Raw genomic sequence first — 18993 nt, 5'->3', positions numbered from 1 at the left:
GCGTTCTGATTAGGTAGAGGTTACATTCACTTCTTACTGGCCTTATTTTGCCTCTATCTACATCTGTCTAAATTACTATCCAGGGAACAAAATAACAACCACACTGAGAAACTCGTTGTCCACATTAAAATATAATTTACCATTGAATCTTTCGTTTTCAGAACTTTGAATGCCAAAGCAAATTTCATCAATATATTCATTCATTCATTAATTCACTCAATCATAGTGCGGCATTCCCTCTGACTTCTGCAAAATGACATTTCCATCATTGCACCTCCATTGCATTACCAGTAGTTTGGTAGACTGAAACATGTCATTCTCACCACCAAATATCACAAATACGTCTCACCAATATCGATGAGAATAAATATTTTGTCTTTCCAACTGTAAGAAGATGGTATTTTCACACTCCAGTACCTAATACTTGTGTATACCTTATCTGTTTGTAGGCAGTAGAGTATGTAGTAAAGGCCACTAGTGTATCACTGGTTAATCTGGATGAGTACTCAGAATATGAATTCCGTATTAAAGCTAAAAATGCAGCAGGTTATGGTAGACCTAGTAAGAACTCAGATTCTGTAACACCTTGTCCTCAGTACAGTAAGTTTGTTTTAAATAGTTCAAAATATACCCTATTTGCTGTACTATGGACAAATCTGTATAGGAATCCGCAGCTTCTATTAAAATAGAACATGTGCTTCTATTAGAGATGTGTTTCTAATACAGCAAATATGGTTTTGATGTCTGTTTCAAATGATGTTGATAGTGCTTGGTAGAGATGTATCTACATGTATGTTCAAAATGAATTGTATTTTAATGATCCTGTATACAATTATATTCCATGTTTGTCACTTTTAGAATTTTTTTTTTTAAAGCGTTGCATTATAATATTTATTTTGAGAAAAACAGTATGAAAAATGAAATTTTTGCAGCTATTTCATTCGGAATCTCTGATAAACCATCATTTATTAGAAATAGTTAGTGAGTAGTGCTTATAACTACATATAATATTATAAGATATGACAAGATCTTTCCCATAGCACTCAATGGAACCAATTGAAAGCAAATTTTCTGCCCCTAGTAAATAGGTTGAAATGCCAGTGAATTAATTGAAAATAAAGTCAAATGAAGTTCACAGTTAATGATCTAAGTATGAGTATATTTTTAATGGAATTCCCAAAAAATTGACACTTTTTCTTTGCTTTTGTAAAATTGAAGTGGTTTACTGTAATGTGACAGTTTGATATCTTACAATATGATGTGTTTTGTTTTTCACAGCAAATCCTGGTGCCCCAGGAACACCTATAATAGATGATGTAGATAAACATCACATTGATTTGTCATGGTCTCCTCCAAAGAATGACGGTGGCAGCAAAGTAACAGGTACAACTTTATAATTGTTTATTTCAAACTTTTTATTACCTCTTCTGTCCACGCATTCAACTGTTGTCTATTTTTGTCAGTTTTGGTAAAAAATCTATTTTTGCCAACAGAGAACTAAACTGCAAAATTGTCAATTGTCAAAAGTTTAATCCCACTTTTTCTATATTGGTATTGTGGTTCTGATTGCTTTGAGACTCAGCCACTTAAACTATAGAGCTATCAGCTGACAGACTACTTGTTTTGATTTTTTTATCAAAATTTCATTAAAAAAAAGAAAAAGAAAATTTATAGGAAAAATCTAAATAAAATTAAAAATATGTGTGTGTGCATTGATTTTAATAAACAAATTGAGCATGTTTTTTTTCTTTCTGAGCCTTATTGATTTCTTTCTCTGTTTTGTGTAGGCTACAATGTTGAGTATCGTGAACCTGAGAACAATATTTGGACAAAAGCTAACATTTTCACTGCAAAGGAACCCAGATTTACTGTGGGTGACTTGATAGAAGGTCAACAATACATCTTCCGTGTTATCGCCGTCAATATTGCTGGTCCAGGTGAACCAAGTGGAGAAACTGATCCAGTTGAAGCAAAGGATAAAATCGGTATTTAATTCTTTTTTCTATCTGTGTTGCAGAATATCAAATGAATGTGTCATGGTCATTGAGTCATATCATGTTCAATATTTGTTTTATGCGACATATGTAAAACTTGTGGCATGTGAGTGGATAAAACTAGAAACAAGTCACCAAACGATATTTCACTTTTTATTGGTAATAGACCATTTTCTATTCACTGCGAGATACTGCGTTTTGTGTGAAAGAGGTATGTAAATCTGTCGAAATGAACATAGTGCGAGTGGTTAGTGCTAGTAGCACTAATCCGAAAAACTACTAGATCTAGTGCTAAAATGGCACTAGATCTAGTGCTAAAATGGCACTAGATCTAGTGCTAAAATGGCACTAGATCTAGTGCAAAAACGGCACTATATCTAGTGCTAAAATGTACATAGTGCGAGTGGCATTGATATTGCGTTGTCAACGACGTCAAGACATCCCGTGATTCTCTGAAAATAAATTAATATTTACGTAAAATTGTTGTATCTTTCATTCATTGGAAATGTGCTACAGTGGGAAAATTGAGAATGTCATTGTCCACGTTTGTCGTAATACTAATAGACCTTTGGAACAACGCGATCGGCCGGGAAACTAGCTGAAAGAGTGAAACTGCAGGTCGAACTGCGCAATTTTTACAAATTGTGAATAGATATACTGTATGAAATGGTATTGTGGGGAAGTCCCGGGTCCCAGTAAAGCTTGGTGGGTTGTGCGTGTACTGCGATTTTCACGCAATCCTGTTGTTACATTGTATCATGGAGGAACTAACGGAATATGATGTAACCTCGCCGATTTTTTTAATTTTTTAACGTGATCATATTATGTATGTCTAGACACTTTCTCTGCAATAATATTTTTAGAAGCCCTTAGGATTTTTTGTTGTAGACTCTCGAAATCTTGTTCTTGTTACAGTTGCTAATAATTAAAACATGTGAAGTAACAAGTTCGTCTGTTGAATTTCCGGTTGTGAAATACGTATTTTAACCCTCACAGCTAAACAAACCCAGTGTATGGTCGCGTTAAAATGGGACCAAGAAATCGTCCAGGGCGATTTTTCGGCAGTTTTTAAATTTATTTTTTAAAATATTTTGTCGCAATTTATCGGACATTTCAATCGTTCCTGAGGCCTAAATCAGTCTATTTAAGTTTTTATTCAAGAGCGTGTTTATTTTGACTAGCGTAAGCTCCGTTTGGACAAAGAGCTGTTATCACTGTAAACAATGTGAAATTATTCTTCTTATGCTAAGTTCGTTCATCTTTGAAAACAACTATTTTTTTATTTTAAAAAAAATCATGCCATTTTCCCATCAAAATCCAAGCCAAAAGAGCGTACTACAACATCGTCAAATCTCTTCCGCGTTGCGTTCAATAACATTAACATATTTAAATGAGCTATGGTGATTTGAACGCGTTGGCATCGTCCAGCATTTTGATTGGTTAATTTGCGATTTGACCTATTAGCTCAACTCATGCAAGAGAAGCGCATGGCGGATACCCTACCGCATCGACCGTTTATATCATTTGCTTACGATGAAACTAAGTTGAATTTTATTTGAATTTCATAAAAATTATCGAATTTTTTTTTTTTGCGTTATTATAATCACTACTGACTAATAATCAACGTTTGTGAAACGTAGCATGTCCGGATTGAGCATCTGTGATCGCTTGCCGGGATTGTTAATGAAGTTGTGTTCGTTTTTATTAGAAACGTCGTTTAAAATATACTTTTGTTACCAATAAAATAAAAACAAATGTATTTGAAAAATGACACTGGGCGACACTTTAATGACATTTCAGGTGGTCTACTTTTTAATTCAGCAATAATTATTAATTATTGTTAATTCTGCAATAGTTTCTTTCGTCTTGGGTGGCCCAACTCACGGCGTAGAAAGTCTGTGTAGTTGGATACAATGAAAATGTCCCCCCAAAATATTTGATTATTTTTTTTTTTATATTTTGAACCCCAAATAAGCGCACATCAGCCGTGAAATCCCCAGGGCGATTTGTCGGATGGGCGAATTTACGGCAGAATCCGGTATTATATAAAGAAAGTATTATTATGGACATCTCACGCATATTGCCAATGTTTTATACTGTTTGCAGTTTGCATATGAAAGTGGTTGTTGATGCCCCTCCTATTATTCGACGTCGTTGACAATGCGATAACAATGCCACTCGCACTGTGCACATTTTAGCACTAGATCTAGTGCCATTTTAGCGCTAGATCTAGTGCCATTTTAGCACTAGATCTAGTACTTTTTCGGATTAGTGCTACTAGCACTAACCACTCGCACTACGCCCATTTCGACACATTTACATACATGGAAATTGAACGTAAAAACAGGACAAACAAAGATCATAGTGTTGTAGTGGCGACAAACATCGCGCGGGATTTGACAAACGGGATATTTCCATGCTTAATAATTTGCTGTGCACATTTCACGATAGTAAATTTTGATATAGTAAAGGTATTCAAACGCAATATTCCCGTCAAAGATCGGCTTTTCGATGTGGGCTACGAAATAATGAAAGTCAAATTCAAAATCAAATCGTTTGATTTTTTCGGCCGACGTTTGGCGAGCTTCTTTCACGCAACTCGCAAGATTTCGCAGTTGAATAGAAAATCATCTATTTACTGAGACCATGATTTTGACTTACAATCATTGTTCACTAATTAATAATAAGTAAATCACAAGAAACATTTCTCGACATTTATTGATGTATTACAGTGGGTGAGCCAGCTGGCTTTGTGAAAAGACTCTCTCGTACCACGAATGGTGTTTCAGGTGAGCCACTGAAACTTGAAGTTGAAATAAAAGGGCTGCCCAAACCTAATGTTAGATGGTAAGTATCCTTACTAAGTGCAGCTGTAAAATGCCTTTGTATTACAATGTTGCAACTATGAAAAATAGTTCAATGCCAAAACATGATCATATGACTCAAAATGATTAAAAGTAGTTGTTACATAGATATATAACATGGCAATGTCAAACTGGTATCAATATGGCTTACAGCCACCACCTCCACCACCACCACTCATGGATCGACCAATGTCATTGCCTCAAATATACAACAGATATCTTCCTTCAATACCATTCTCTTATCCACCATGGGGATACCCGTTTAGTTCATAAATGGAAAAATACAAAGAGCAGCTCAAGGTAGCCTCTTGGAACATTCATGGACTCAAATCAAGTATTTATGATCAATCATTTATTAGTTTTATTATTAGTCATGATATTATTTGTCTTTTAGAAACTTGGTTAGACAGTAGTGATTGTTTTAGATTTCCTAGTGGTTTTTCTTATTTTAGGGCTGACAAAAAGAAAAGTAGAAATGCTCGTAAAGCCTCTGGAGGTATTATGGTTCTTTTCAGATCTAAATTCAGTAAAGGAATCACTAAAATTGAAAGCAAATACAACGAGTCATTTTGGCTTAAACTCAGTAAGGATTTCTTTGGTTTAGTAAAAGATCTCTACATTTGTATTACTTATATTCCTCCACTTGGTTCATCATACTATAATAGCAGTGAGCTTGCTGCTGAAGACATCTTTAATATTATTACAGATGAAGCACTAAAATATTCCTGTCATGGGGATATTTGTTTAATGGGTGATTTTAACTCTAGGACTACTGGTCTTAGTGATACTTTAGGAGAGGAGATTAGTATGTCAGACATTCAAATTCCATATACTAATATTATTAATGATAACAGACAATCTATGGATACTGTTAACAATAAGTATGGACATCACCTATGCAATCTTTGTATTACTACTGACATGATTATTGCCAATGGGCGTATTATAGGGGACTTGTCAGGAAGAGTCACATGCTTCCAATATAATGGAGTGAGTCAAGTAGATTATTGTGTTGTACAAAAATCATTTTTGCCACAGATTAATTATTTAAAAGTTAATACTCTTAGTCATGTATCAGACCACTGCTCACTATCATTAGCTATCAAGACTAATTTTACTCTAAAAAATAGCAATGACATTGCATTAAATCCATACAAAAAATACATTTGGAATAGCACATCTAAAGTTAATTTCATTACACAGCTTAACTCTGAAGAGTCAACTAATAAAATGAAAACTTTTCTGCTTAAAAACATTTTAGATCAGAATAATGAAGCTATCCCAGCATTCAATAACATTATGTATAGTGCAGCTGATAAAGCTGTGAAATTTATTAAAATTAAGACTAGGAAAACAAATCAAAGCGGTATACGTAAAAAACAGAAATGGTTTAACGGTGATCTAGAGCAAGTGCGTAAAAGCCTAAAAGATATTTCTAAACAACTCGACAAATTTCCATTTGATCAAAACTTGAGAATACAGAGAAAAAACTTGAACAAAAACTACAAAAAACTAGTTAAATTTAAGAAAAATGAATTCAAGTCGATGTTACTTCAAAATTTAATGAATTTGGAAAATAAAAACCCAAAAGATTTTTGGGAGGCTATTAAAAATATTAAAGAGTTCAATAGCGCTAACAGCACTAATCATTTACCCCCAATTCAAACTACTGACTGGACTGACTATTTTTCAGCACTGTTAAACATTAAATTTCAACCATTAAATTCTAATTCAGAGATTGATTCTGAAGTTAAATATTTTGTCAACAGCTTGAACAAAAAATCCAATGGTAATCCAGATCTTGATAAACAAATTACCAACAATGAAATCATTACTGCAATTAAAAAAACTAAATGTGGTAAATCAGCAGGTCCTGATTCTATTATCAATGAAATGTTTAAGTGCTATAACCCATTACTATTAGCTTGTATTAATAAACTATTCAATCAAATTTTATCAAGTGGATGTTTTCCAGCAGAGTGGAATACAAGTTATATAGACCCTATTCACAAATCTGGAAACATTTCAGATATCAATAATTACAGGGGAATAGCCCTTTCTAATGGTACATCTAAAATTTTTAATAGCATTATTCATAATAGAATTCAAAATGTTCTTAACAATAATAATTTCTTACAAGATTCTCAATTTGGATTTAGAAAGAATAGGAGGACAACAGACAACATCTTCATTCTTAAGTCAATTATCAATAAATATACAAATAGCATTGGCAAGAAATATCTTTATGCCTGCTTTGTTGACTTACGCAAAGCTTTTGATAGTGTTTGGCGTGAAGGGCTATTATTTAAATTAGGGAAAGCAGGAGTGACAGGAAAATGTATAAATTTGATTCAATCAATGTATTCAAATACTAGCTATGCTATTAAGACTGGTCAGGGGTGCACCAAACCATTTGTATCATCTAGTGGTGTTAAACAAGGATGCAACTTAAGCCCATTATTATTTAACATATACATCAATGACCTATCTGACAGTCTTAAAAAATCTGAGTCTGTCAGTCTTAATGGCACCAATATTAATTGCCTACTTTTTGCAGATGACATTGTCATTTTTTCAAACACAAGTACAGGACTACAAGATAATCTTAATTTGTTTAAAAGCTACTGTATCAAATGGAGACTTGGAGTTAATATTAACAAAACTAAAATTATTATTTTTAATAACAGGGGAAGAAAGATAGATGGCAAATTTTACTTAGGAGACCAACAGGTAAAAGTTGTCCCAACATATACCTACTTAGGTATCACTTTTCAAAGTAGTGGTAATTTTACAATTGCTATCGATAATCTAGTCAAAAAAGCAATGCGTGCAATAGGTGCATTAAAACAAACACTTAGCCTACACAATTATATAGTTTCGCCAAAAAATGCTATTCAGTTATATCGCAGTACAATCCTGCCCATTTTATTATATGGATCTGAGATATGGGGGGCTTTTACTTTCAAACTTGTTAAAACAAAAAATAACGAAATAACTGAAGACAATTTTATACAAAGTCTGTTTAATGACAAAACATACTTTGAACAACTCCACATTAAACTTTGCAAACAGATTTTAGGTGTTAATAATAAGGCCAGCAATGCAGCAACTAGAGCTGAACTTGGTAGCTATCCTCTCATTATTGACATTAGTTCACAAACATTGAAGTATTATGAAAGGCTAAAATCAATTAAACATAATCATCTTCTGGACTGTGCTTTTAATACTGACAATAAAATGAACGGTAATTCATGGACAGCATTTGTTAAAAGATTATTCACATTAACTAAAATTAGCGATGAATCTAACACTATAGAATTCAAAACCAAATTCAAACAAGTTTACTATAATAAAGTCTGGTTGCCAACGGTATTTAAACCAGAAAAGAATAAGCTACGTACTTTTAACAAGTTTAAACAAAATTTTGAATTTGAACCATATTTAGAACAAATCAAAAATGTGCAACACAGGGTCAGCTTCACTAAGTTTCGCATTTCTTCTCACGCGTTGCCAATTGAAAAACTTAGATATAATAAAACACCTCCAGAGCAAAGGTTTTGTTTTCTATGTAATGAACAGGCTATTGGGGATGAATTTCATGTATTACTCACATGTAAAAATAGTCAGATTGTACAAGCTCGTACTAAATTTGAAGCTGAATTAGCAATTTATGATGATAACATTTGCAAGTTATCAACTCATGAGAAATTCAAGTGCTTGCTAGGCACTAAAGATAGCTTTATTGTCAATTGCTTGGGAAAATTTATTGATTTTATTTCTAAGCTTTAGTTTAGTCTATTGTTTTATTTGTGTTTTTCTTGACCATTGATTTATTGTATGTTTTTTTCATTCATGCTAAATTTTGTGTCAAATAAAATATCTATCTATCTATCTATCTATCTATCTATCTATCTATCTATCTATCTATCTATCTATCTATATATCTAACATCCCTTTACCATTTATGTTCAAATTTTATGCAGTCAATACTCTGTTTGGGGTACATGTGAATAACCATTTAGTACATAGATTTAAGATGGTCGACTAGTAGACATTTTAGTGTTTAAAATGCCATTGCAAAGCAGGGTCTCGGGCATGTGCATGAATGATAATTTGCCTAGACCCTTATTTTCATCTACTTCATTCATTCATTCATTCATTGACTGACTTCATTCATTTATAAACATAACATGGGATTGATGTTCGCTTAACAATCCTACAATTGATACTTTGAATATTTGAAAGTTCTGAACCTTGACCTTTATCCTGCAGGTTCCGAGATGGACAAGAGGTATTTTCATCTTACCAATATTCTCTTAAAGATAGTGGAGACGTGTTCACATTATGTTTCAAAGAACTAGCTCTGAGAGATGCTGGAGACTATGCATGTGAAGTTCATAACAAACTGGGAACAGATAAGTGTGTAACCAGACTGATAGTAGAATGTGAGTAAAATCATATCTTTGTATGTATGAAGTAAAATGAGGAACTTTTGAGTTTATTCTCTCTGTGTTAATGTTGATTTCCATTTGTTTTACTAGTATTAAAAATGGATTAATTATTCACTGGGTTTTAATTTCACTATTTTTGTCAATCAGTAAAACCCACTAATCTAAATCCATGTGAACATGTAAAATAACAACAAAAAATAATTGTTTTTCCGCTAAGATTGTGAACTTAAAACCTGGTGAAATTGCTCAAAACATTAAATAGCGAAATTAAATGACAATGAAAATAAACTGTTTTACAGTATCTCAAGAACAACTCGTCAGATTGCATTAAACTTGGCACATAATTTCTAATGGAAATATGTGCATAATAATAATCTAATTTGCATAATAATTAAGACATTCTTAGGTTTGAAATTATTCCACCATTGTCAATGTGTATTGAAAACCTTGCTTGTAATGATATGTTAAAATAATGTTAGTGTGTATAAAAGTTAATAAAACATGTTTTCAAGATAACACATCGGTGGTTCAGGGATCTACTACCTGACCTCGAAAACTTGTTATGACCAGATCTTTCGATTTCTCTTCACAGCACCACCAAAAATAGATGTACCACTGAAGGATGTAGCAACTCAGGTTGGCAGTAACTTTAAGATTAAGATTCCATTCAAAGCTGTTGGTAATATTGATGCTTCATTAAGCAAAGATGGGAAGAAGTGTGATGGTAAGTCGGGTGAAGCAAAATTATATATCTAAAATTACACAACGTATTCATGTATTTAATTATAAAAACTTAAAAATTATTAAAGTATCTGCTATTTGAACAAATTCTGTACATCACTTATTTTCATGGGAGACATCAGAAGTCATAAGCTTCACTACCCCGGTAGTTTAGATTTCCTTTTGTGGCGAAGTTCAATGAAATAACATACTAGGTAAAAAGAATTGTTTTTCAGTTTTTATCAAATGTACATCTGCTCTTTTCCTACAGAGAATGACAGATTGAAAATCATGGTGTTTGATAATTATGTTACTCTCGCTGTGAAGGATGCCCGACCGAATGATGAAGGCGTGTTCAAACTTACAATATCCAATGATATAGGATCTGATACAGCACCCATCAATGTGAAAGTATTACGTAAGTAATTATTTATGAAATTAATATTGATATTCAAATAATTATCTATTGATGATGTTATTTGACTTGAACAATAATGAAGTCACTGATTTGGTAGTGACATTGAAATAACTTGTCAATGGTTACTTTCAAGGAAAGAATATCAACATTTTACATATTTTGGTTGATTCTAGTATTGTATCAATACACTGCCATTATTGATTGCCTACTATTATAAATGCTTTCCTGATTTTATTACAGAGGAACCAGACCCACCAAGAAATTTAGATGTAGGCGATGTGACAAAGAACACCATTACTATTACGTGGAAGCCACCAGAGTATAACGGTGGCACCCCGATCCGATCATATGTTGTTGAACGAAAAGAAGAAGGTACTGAGAAATGGTTTGCAGTTGGAAGCTATGTCAAAGATACAACATTCACTGCTCAAGGATTATATGAGGGTCATAGTTACTTCTTTAGAGTTAGTGCTGAGAATGATATTGGTACAAGTAGTCCACTGGAAAGCAAAAATCCTATCTTGGCAAAGGATCCCTTTGGTAAGTGTATGAGAACAGAACAAAGTTGACTCTTTGTGAATATGCATGCATCATGCAGAACATGATAATTCAAAATTGTTAGAAAACAACAACATCATAAAATAAAACCATAGTATAATTATCAAGGAAATTAAATCATTTGTTTGAATGGTAGCCAGCTACCTTAATGGAAACAGTGCTGATGACAAACTTCACAACTACCGGTAATAAACAGGGCTATCTCACTACGTTCACTTTAGATCCACCAAGTGCACCAGGAGAGCCTAGCGTAGAAGCTATTGGGTCCGATTTTGTAAGTTTAACATGGAGCAAACCTCAATCAGATGGTGGTAATAGAATAAAAGGGTACCATGTAGATAAAGCTGAACCAGGATCAAATAGATGGGTAGGTATAATATTGTTGCTTGCAATTAATACACCAACACAGCAACATTGCCTGCTGATTTTGTACACAAAGGGTGTCATGGTGGTTCTTCCATTCCTAATATTCACCACCCTCATAAAAATGGTTTGATCTAATAAGGTAAGATCTCCAAATGTACCGGTATACAGCATCTCCAAATTTATACAGCAATCCGAAAGTTAATAATGTATGAAATATTAGTGTATTCATAGCAGTCTGAGTGACAGTGACATTTAATTTGTTTTGTTTTTTGCTAGAACTAATTGTATTAAGTATTGTTTTAGTTCCTTTTGAACCAGTCTCCATTTTGTTGTTACATTTGTTAATGAAAATATTATTATTTCTTTCAGATTCGTTGTACCCGTAATCCTGTACCACAAACCATGTTTAATATCCCTAATCTTATAGAAGATAGAGAATATGAATTCCGTGTGTTTGCTGAGAATGAGGCTGGTCTTAGTGAACCATCACAGGCATCAAAATCTGTTGTAGTCAAAGATCCTAAAGGTAGATACATGTACATGTAGTGTATCTGTAATGCACCCTATAATGGAAAATACGAAAGTTATTTTAGTTGGAATTTATTTTCACCGAAAAAAAACCATTTTGGCTGTTTTGTATGAATTTTCATTTACACTGATTTTTGATGAGTTGAATGTAAAATATAGCAAAAAGGGTATGTTCACTAATAAATAGAGAAAATAAATTCTGAGTGAAAATAATTATGTCACGTGTATCAGTCCAGTGTACCCACCAGTGTATAGTGTCGTGACCTTTAACCTTAAATTTCTGAGCATGTTGTAATCTTGTAAGATCTGTACATGCGCAGATAACAACAGTACACAGTGTTGCATGCTTGACCCAGTAGAATTCTAATATGTCACGTTGTGGTATTTTGGAGCCTCCATTTTGACTCCAATCACTTCTGTAATAATAAAACCACTCTATACATTTACCGTACATGTATGTGTCATAGTTACTCTGAAAATTATTTTTATTAGTTTTAAGTTAAAAAATTGATTCTCTTCCTGTCACAGCTGCAGTCAGGCCTAAATTTACAAAAACATTGGTGGAACAAACTGTTGTACAAGGCAAAGTTGCCAGTTTTGAATGTCAAGTGTCTGGACAGCCAAAACCAGAGATTAGGTGGTAAGTAAAAACCTGAGGCTTACATATCATTTGGCAAGCTGAGATTACCATAAGATTAATTGTATCCTTACAAAATATTTCTGCTTTATTATATTAATAACCAACAATTATAAAATTATTTTATACTGTGGATCAAATGCCGTTCACAGTGTCCCAGCTAATGCCATTATGTATGCCTTCATTACAGGCTCAAAGGTTCTCGTGAATTATATGGCAATGACAAGTACTTGATAACACAAGAAGGCGATAAGTGTTTCTTAACCATCAGTGATGTATTTGGTGAAGATTCAGATGATTATATTTGTGAGGCAACCAACCGTGGAGGAAAGAAAGTAACAAGAGCTTCCTTAATTATTAAATGTAAGTTCAATCTATACCGGTAGGTTATGTGATTTTTATCAATCTGAAGTTGAAGTTGAGAAAGGCTTTATTTTATATAGAGTTTATTTTCACTGATTTTTGATGAGTTGAAGGTAAAACATAGAAAAAAAGGTATATTCACTAGATTTTATTTTCAACAAATCATCCCTTCAGCGAAAATAGTGAAAATTAATTGTCAACACCACTCAATTGAGGATATTTACACAAAAAGGTCGGGGGTCACCAAGTTTTGAGAAAAGGTCGGGGGTCACCAAGTTTTGAGAAAATGATTGTTGTATTTTCGTGGATAGTGACCATTGTGTCAGTATAAAAGATAATATTTGGTAATCGTAGTCGTCAAAAGATCGATGTCGGATAAAAAACTTATTTCCTTTAGTTTGGGGGTGGGGGGGTTTTGACCTCAAAAGTTTCCATCCTACAAAAACGATTTTATTTTTTAATAAAGTCAAAAAAATCTTGGAGTATTTGTAGTTCGTTTTTTTTCTATCCAATCATGGACAGAAATAACCGAAAAGGGAAAAAAACAGAAAAATGGTTTGGTTCGAGTGTAAATCTGTGCGTCAAATAAGGTGCATTTGTAAAATCTTTTTACACCCACCCGACAACCAACTGCTATGCAATACTACTGTCCGATTATCAATTTGTATTTAATGGTGTATGTAGTCTGACGCCATGACCAATATTTATCTATTAAGTTTCAGTGGGGGGTAGAGGGGTTTGGAAAAAAAACTAAAGGTATTAAGTTTTTTATCCGACATCGATCTTTTGACATCGTCCCTAAGTAACTATTAAAAATAGCTAAATAGCTATTGTGTTACATGTATAATAATGTTTTTACCTTTTACCATAGGTTTTTATGGCAGGAATATTATGCCATATCTCAAATTGTAGGCTGGCTGAAAAATTATATATTGTGACTGATGGCGTACTATTTGCTGAATTATTTCAAAAATTTGGGTTTTAATAAAAGTTAAAACATTTTTGAAAATATTCGAACAAGTTTCTTAAAATAAGTCACTGTGCACACAAAATAATGCTTTTTCATGGTGCAGTCAGACAAAGGCTCCAGAGTTTTACATAATAAATTTTCATGCGATTTATGAGCAACTTTCTCAAAAATATGAGTAGGGTAAAAATACAGAAATATTGTAGTCCTGCAAAAATTCCTAGTTGTTAATTGTAAATAGTTTACAGTTTCGAAGATTATACTGAATTATACTACATGCAACCATTTTAAATCTTTTTAGCATTTTATTGGCCTTAACACCAAAATCATTTCAACTGATAATAAAAGAAGGAGATTTCAGAAAAATACCATATTCAATTTACTTTTGATATTTTCAGGGTAATGAGCTAAAGCAATGTAGCAATCTCATTCTTCGTAGCACCATATAAACTCACTTTAAATAGCACATGGCCAACAGCCCTAGACCAATCAGAGTGGCAATAAAGTGATGTTCTAATTCAACATGAATTTACTCAAATCACGGCTGAAAAAAACGCGAGAAAACAAAGGATTTTCATTGCAACAATTTATTTATAACACCAAGATGAGATACAAAGTATCCATTGAGTTACCGAAACTGTCAACTGACACTACTGGCAGGCCATCGTTGCAACATTTTGACAAAATGTAACATAATGTACTAAAATGTTATTTCACAAGTTTGATTGCTGTCAAAATGTCATCATTTGATTGGCTAATACGAATCTTTTCTCGAGCTGATTGGCCAGTGCTAAGTCGGTTAGATCATGCCCCTTGATGACTATGAGAATTAGAACGAGGGCCGTCGGCCCTCATTCAAATTCTCGTAGTCACCTCGGACCATGATCTAACCTATACAAGTCTGTGATGTTTGAATTAAGACCATGTTAATGAATATCTCAAACCTGTAAACAAGAATTTCCAAATGAAATGAGTTTTTTTTTTTGCTTGTCTTTTGAAGGTCCACCAAAGATCAAATTGCTACAACGCTACCTGGATGGCCCTGTGGAATTCACAAAAGGTGATCCTATCCGAATTAGGGTACCTGTCACAGGTTACCCCAAACCATCATGCTCATGGTCAAAAGAAGGCACTGAAATTACAAAAGGAGTGGAATCCACAGAGAGGCACACAACACTGTATGTGTCAGTGGCAGATCGAAAACATTCGGGAGCATACAAAATCTTAGCTGAAAATGACCAAGGATCAGATCATGCTATTGTGAAGATTTTGGTTCCTGGTAAGTATGCCATGAAATATATCATTTGTATTTGTTTTTGTTTTTATGACTTGACTGCATAAAACCTGACTTAACCCCTTTAAAGGGTTTTTTTTTTGCTTTTATCATTCTGGATGTTAGTTTTTACTTCAACCTGATACAAAAAAGTGTGACCATTTTGTGTACACTGACACACGTATCTGGTTGTATAATGATCAACTTCCATGTTGTTGAATGAGTTGTTATTAAGCAGCCATTAAATGTAGATTCTTCTCTAAATCAACATGTTTGGAATTCATCGTATTGTAATATAATATGATTACCGTAGAAGGGTAAATGATACTCATAGTTGAACTTCAGCAGATTTGCTTATAACAGGGTAATCACTACGTGAAAATTCAGTAGTTTGTGAATAAAACAAATTATTAGTTAAATATGAATATTCACTGGCTTGTAATTTCAATGATTTTGTATGATTAGTGTTAAACATTCTTGATATAAAGCAGTGATAGTGTACATTGTCCAAATAGAAATCTATATAATTGTTTTTTCAGATATACCCAGCGCACCTACCAATTTACGAGCACGGGACATCACCTACGATACAGTTGAACTATCATGGGAGGCATCAACAGATAACGGAGGCAGTCCAATCACTGGCTATGTTATTGAAAAGAAGGAAGAAGACATTGCCAACTGGATGCGGGCAGGTTTCACTACTATCACTACAGCATCCGTTACCATGCTTAGTTCTGGGAAGACATATGGATTCCGAGTTAGGGCTGATAACATTCTAGGTGGTAGTGATAATGTAGAAATCACACATACAATTACAACAGCAGGTGAGAATTCATATTTATAAACAGTATTTTGAGATAAAATCAAGGTAATTATTATGATTCATATGATTAGAATGTGTTAAATACTCTGTATTCATAATGAAATCATTTCATATGCCTTGTACTACCATAATAATTTGATGTCACTACGAGAAGCGCCCCAAATGCTGGATATTGTAGGCCACAATTGGAGTGAGAGACAGGGATATCGACTTACAGTAATGCAATGACTATACTCTCAGCCGACCATAGAGAGCTCAGACATAAGTAGATAAAATTTGCTTAAATTATATGTTTTTTTATTTTACCATTTTCAGAACCTCCAAAGAAGAAGAGACCTACATTTGAAGAAGAGGAAGGTAAGTTAGTGTATATTTACACTTTGCAGGGACAAAATAAAACACATTATTTTGTATTAGTATAGGAAGCACATTTATTTTTTTTACCAATTTATGTAAAAACAAACATATGCTACTACCAGTCTCTAATTTAATGTTTCAAATTGAACTCTGAAAATAGTTGTGCATTGAAGATATATTCTAATGAAATTTTCGATTTTCTTCTTATATAATTGGAGTTTTTTAATTTGCTCACATGAGTATTATGTCTGTACTGTCATCTTTCATTTATGCAAATAAGAAAAGTACAATTTACATTCCGCTCAAATAATATCAAAATTGAGAAGAGGAAGGGAAGAGATAGTATTATGAGGGTTGATACGTCATCATTGTCATTAACTTTTCTAGCTTTCTGAATGAATGAGGAAATGATAATGAAAATAATATATTTAATAATTGTGTGTATTGTTATTTTTTGTTTTGCAGAAGCTAGAAGTAGAAGAAGAGTACCTGAAGTGTCCAATTATGATATTCTAAGTAAGCATGGCTGAAATCTTATAATGTATTGTTAGATCTAATTATTCTATGAAAATGATAATGCATGTGGCATTCCTACTTCAGACATATGATAAACTTCAAGTCAGTAGGATATGTTATGATAATTACTGTGTATTATAAATTGTTAAAATATTATGTATTGTTAAAATATTTGATAATACATTATGGTGATGCACTATTATTTATTGCTTTGTACTGTTGGAATATTCATCTCTGATATCACATTATGATAATGCAGTATTACTTTGTTTTTGCAGTTAATAAAGAAATGTTCCTTCCCAAGGATGTCAAGATTAGGTCTGGTAGTGTACATGATAGGTATGATATTGGTGAAGAACTGGGAAGGTAAGGATTGTATACTGACTGATATGACTATGATTTTGTCTTGAAGTGCGAATTCTAACTTTATGTTTAACTTAATAGTGTATTTCACACATGTTGTATATACATTGCATGGTACTCATATCAATCGCGAAACATTGGATTCTTTAGAAAGTGTAAATATTGCTATAAAACCATTTATTTTTACTGGCGTTATTTTAAGGATATTTACTGGGTTTTTAAGTTCATGAATTTGCCAGTGAAACAATTAGTTATACTGTAATTCATCATTCACTAAATCCCAGTTAATAATTAACACACTCAAAGTACAACCCTGAATTTTTAACTAACCTTTCCTTTTTTATCTGAAGGGGTGATTTTGGTGTTGTGTATCGAGCAGTCGAGAGATCCACTCAAAGAAACTTTGCAGCTAAATTCATTGATTGTAAATCACCTATAGAAAAAGCAGCGATAAAAGCTGAGATAAAAATGATGAATAGTCTCCAGTATCCAAAACTTTTACAGCTTCATGATGCCTATGATTCTGGTGATCAGCTTGTTATGGTGCTTGAATTGTGAGTAATGTATATGTCCATATGTAATAAATTATATTCAACTTTAAATATTGACCTACAATATTCAGCAAATTTTTGTGCTCATTACCCCTCCCTTTAGAACTATGTGATTTATGTGAACTGGTCTAGAAACATTACACTTCTTAAACTTTTAACATTTCGGGTTGAAATAGTTAAGTAAGTAAATTCCTTGAAAAATTACATTAACATCATGTTTAATTGTGTTTTCAGTCTTTCTGGTGGTGATGTTTTTGATCGTGTATTAGACTCTAATTATGTACTTACTGAACAAGAAGTTGCTCTCTATGCTAAGCAAATTGTAGAAGGTCTGAATTTCATGCACTCAAAGAGTATTATGTATCTTGATCTGAAGGTAAGTCCCTATTATTACCATAAATCTAAACAATTTCGATATTCAATTTTATGTCCACCAGCAGTGGTGAACACCAGGGTGAAAGTAATATTACCATATTTGTCTGATACTCCTACTAAGACCACTAATGGAAAACAGGTCATATTTTGGGGAGTACTGGCTTCACAACAGGGCGATGTTTTGGGGAGTACTGGCTTCAAAACAGGGCGATGTTTTGGGGAGTACTAGCTTCAAAATAGGTCATATTTTGGGGAGTACTGGCTTCAAAACAGGGCGATGTTTTGAGGAGTACTGGCTTCAAAACAGGTCATATTTTGGGGAGTACTGGCTTCAAAACAGGGCGATGTTTTGGGGAGTACTGGCTTCAAAACAGGACGATGTTTTGGGGAGTACTGTCTTCAAAACAGGTCATATTTTGGGGAGTACTGGCTTCAAAACAGGTCATATTTTGGGGAGTACTGGCTTCAAAACAGGGCGATGTTTTGGGGAGTACTGGCTTCAAAACAGGTCATATTTTGGGGAGTACTGGCTTCAAAACAGGGCGATGTTTTGGGGAGTACTGGCTTCAAAACAGGTCATATTTTGGGGAGTACTGGCTTCAAAACAGGGCGATGTTTTGGGGAGTACTGGCTTCAGAACAGGTCATATTTTGGGGAGTACTGGCTTCAAAACAGGGCGATGTTTTGGGGAGTACTGGCTTCAGAACAGGGCGATGTTTTGGGGAGTACTGGCTTCAAAACAGGGCGATGTTTTGGGGAGTACTGGCTTCAAAACAGGACGATATTTTGGGGAGTACTGGCTTCAGAACAGGTCATATTTTGGGGAGTACTGGCTTCAAAACAGGGTGATGCTTTGGGGAGTACTG

General features: G+C 33.6%; 1 protein-coding gene across 2 annotated transcripts in view; it reads left to right on the top strand.

Annotated features, from left to right (window-relative positions):
• LOC100369742 (twitchin-like) overlaps positions 1 to 18993 on the top strand; it is a 117211-nt gene that overhangs the window by 78475 nt on the left and 19743 nt on the right. For both annotated transcript variants that reach the window (XM_085507767.1, XM_085507766.1), the window contains 19 exons: positions 450 to 600; positions 1279 to 1383; positions 1788 to 1985; positions 4727 to 4841; positions 9131 to 9303; positions 9902 to 10033; positions 10301 to 10447; positions 10688 to 10987; positions 11227 to 11372; positions 11741 to 11897; positions 12428 to 12539; positions 12727 to 12899; positions 14867 to 15145; positions 15679 to 15966; positions 16281 to 16322; positions 16788 to 16838; positions 17117 to 17204; positions 17552 to 17755; positions 17987 to 18128. In XM_085507767.1, the coding sequence (XP_085363893.1) occupies positions 450 to 600; positions 1279 to 1383; positions 1788 to 1985; positions 4727 to 4841; positions 9131 to 9303; positions 9902 to 10033; positions 10301 to 10447; positions 10688 to 10987; positions 11227 to 11372; positions 11741 to 11897; positions 12428 to 12539; positions 12727 to 12899; positions 14867 to 15145; positions 15679 to 15966; positions 16281 to 16322; positions 16788 to 16838; positions 17117 to 17204; positions 17552 to 17755; positions 17987 to 18128 (3003 nt within the window). The remainder of the gene's footprint in view (positions 1 to 449; positions 601 to 1278; positions 1384 to 1787; positions 1986 to 4726; positions 4842 to 9130; positions 9304 to 9901; positions 10034 to 10300; positions 10448 to 10687; positions 10988 to 11226; positions 11373 to 11740; positions 11898 to 12427; positions 12540 to 12726; positions 12900 to 14866; positions 15146 to 15678; positions 15967 to 16280; positions 16323 to 16787; positions 16839 to 17116; positions 17205 to 17551; positions 17756 to 17986; positions 18129 to 18993) is intronic.

The sequence above is a fragment of the Saccoglossus kowalevskii genome, chromosome 14 (genome assembly GCF_978046115.1).
Source record: "Saccoglossus kowalevskii chromosome 14, keSacKowa6.1, whole genome shotgun sequence".
Taxonomy (NCBI): domain Eukaryota; kingdom Metazoa; phylum Hemichordata; class Enteropneusta; family Harrimaniidae; genus Saccoglossus; species Saccoglossus kowalevskii.
This window is presented reverse-complemented; position numbering and strand designations above follow the sequence as displayed.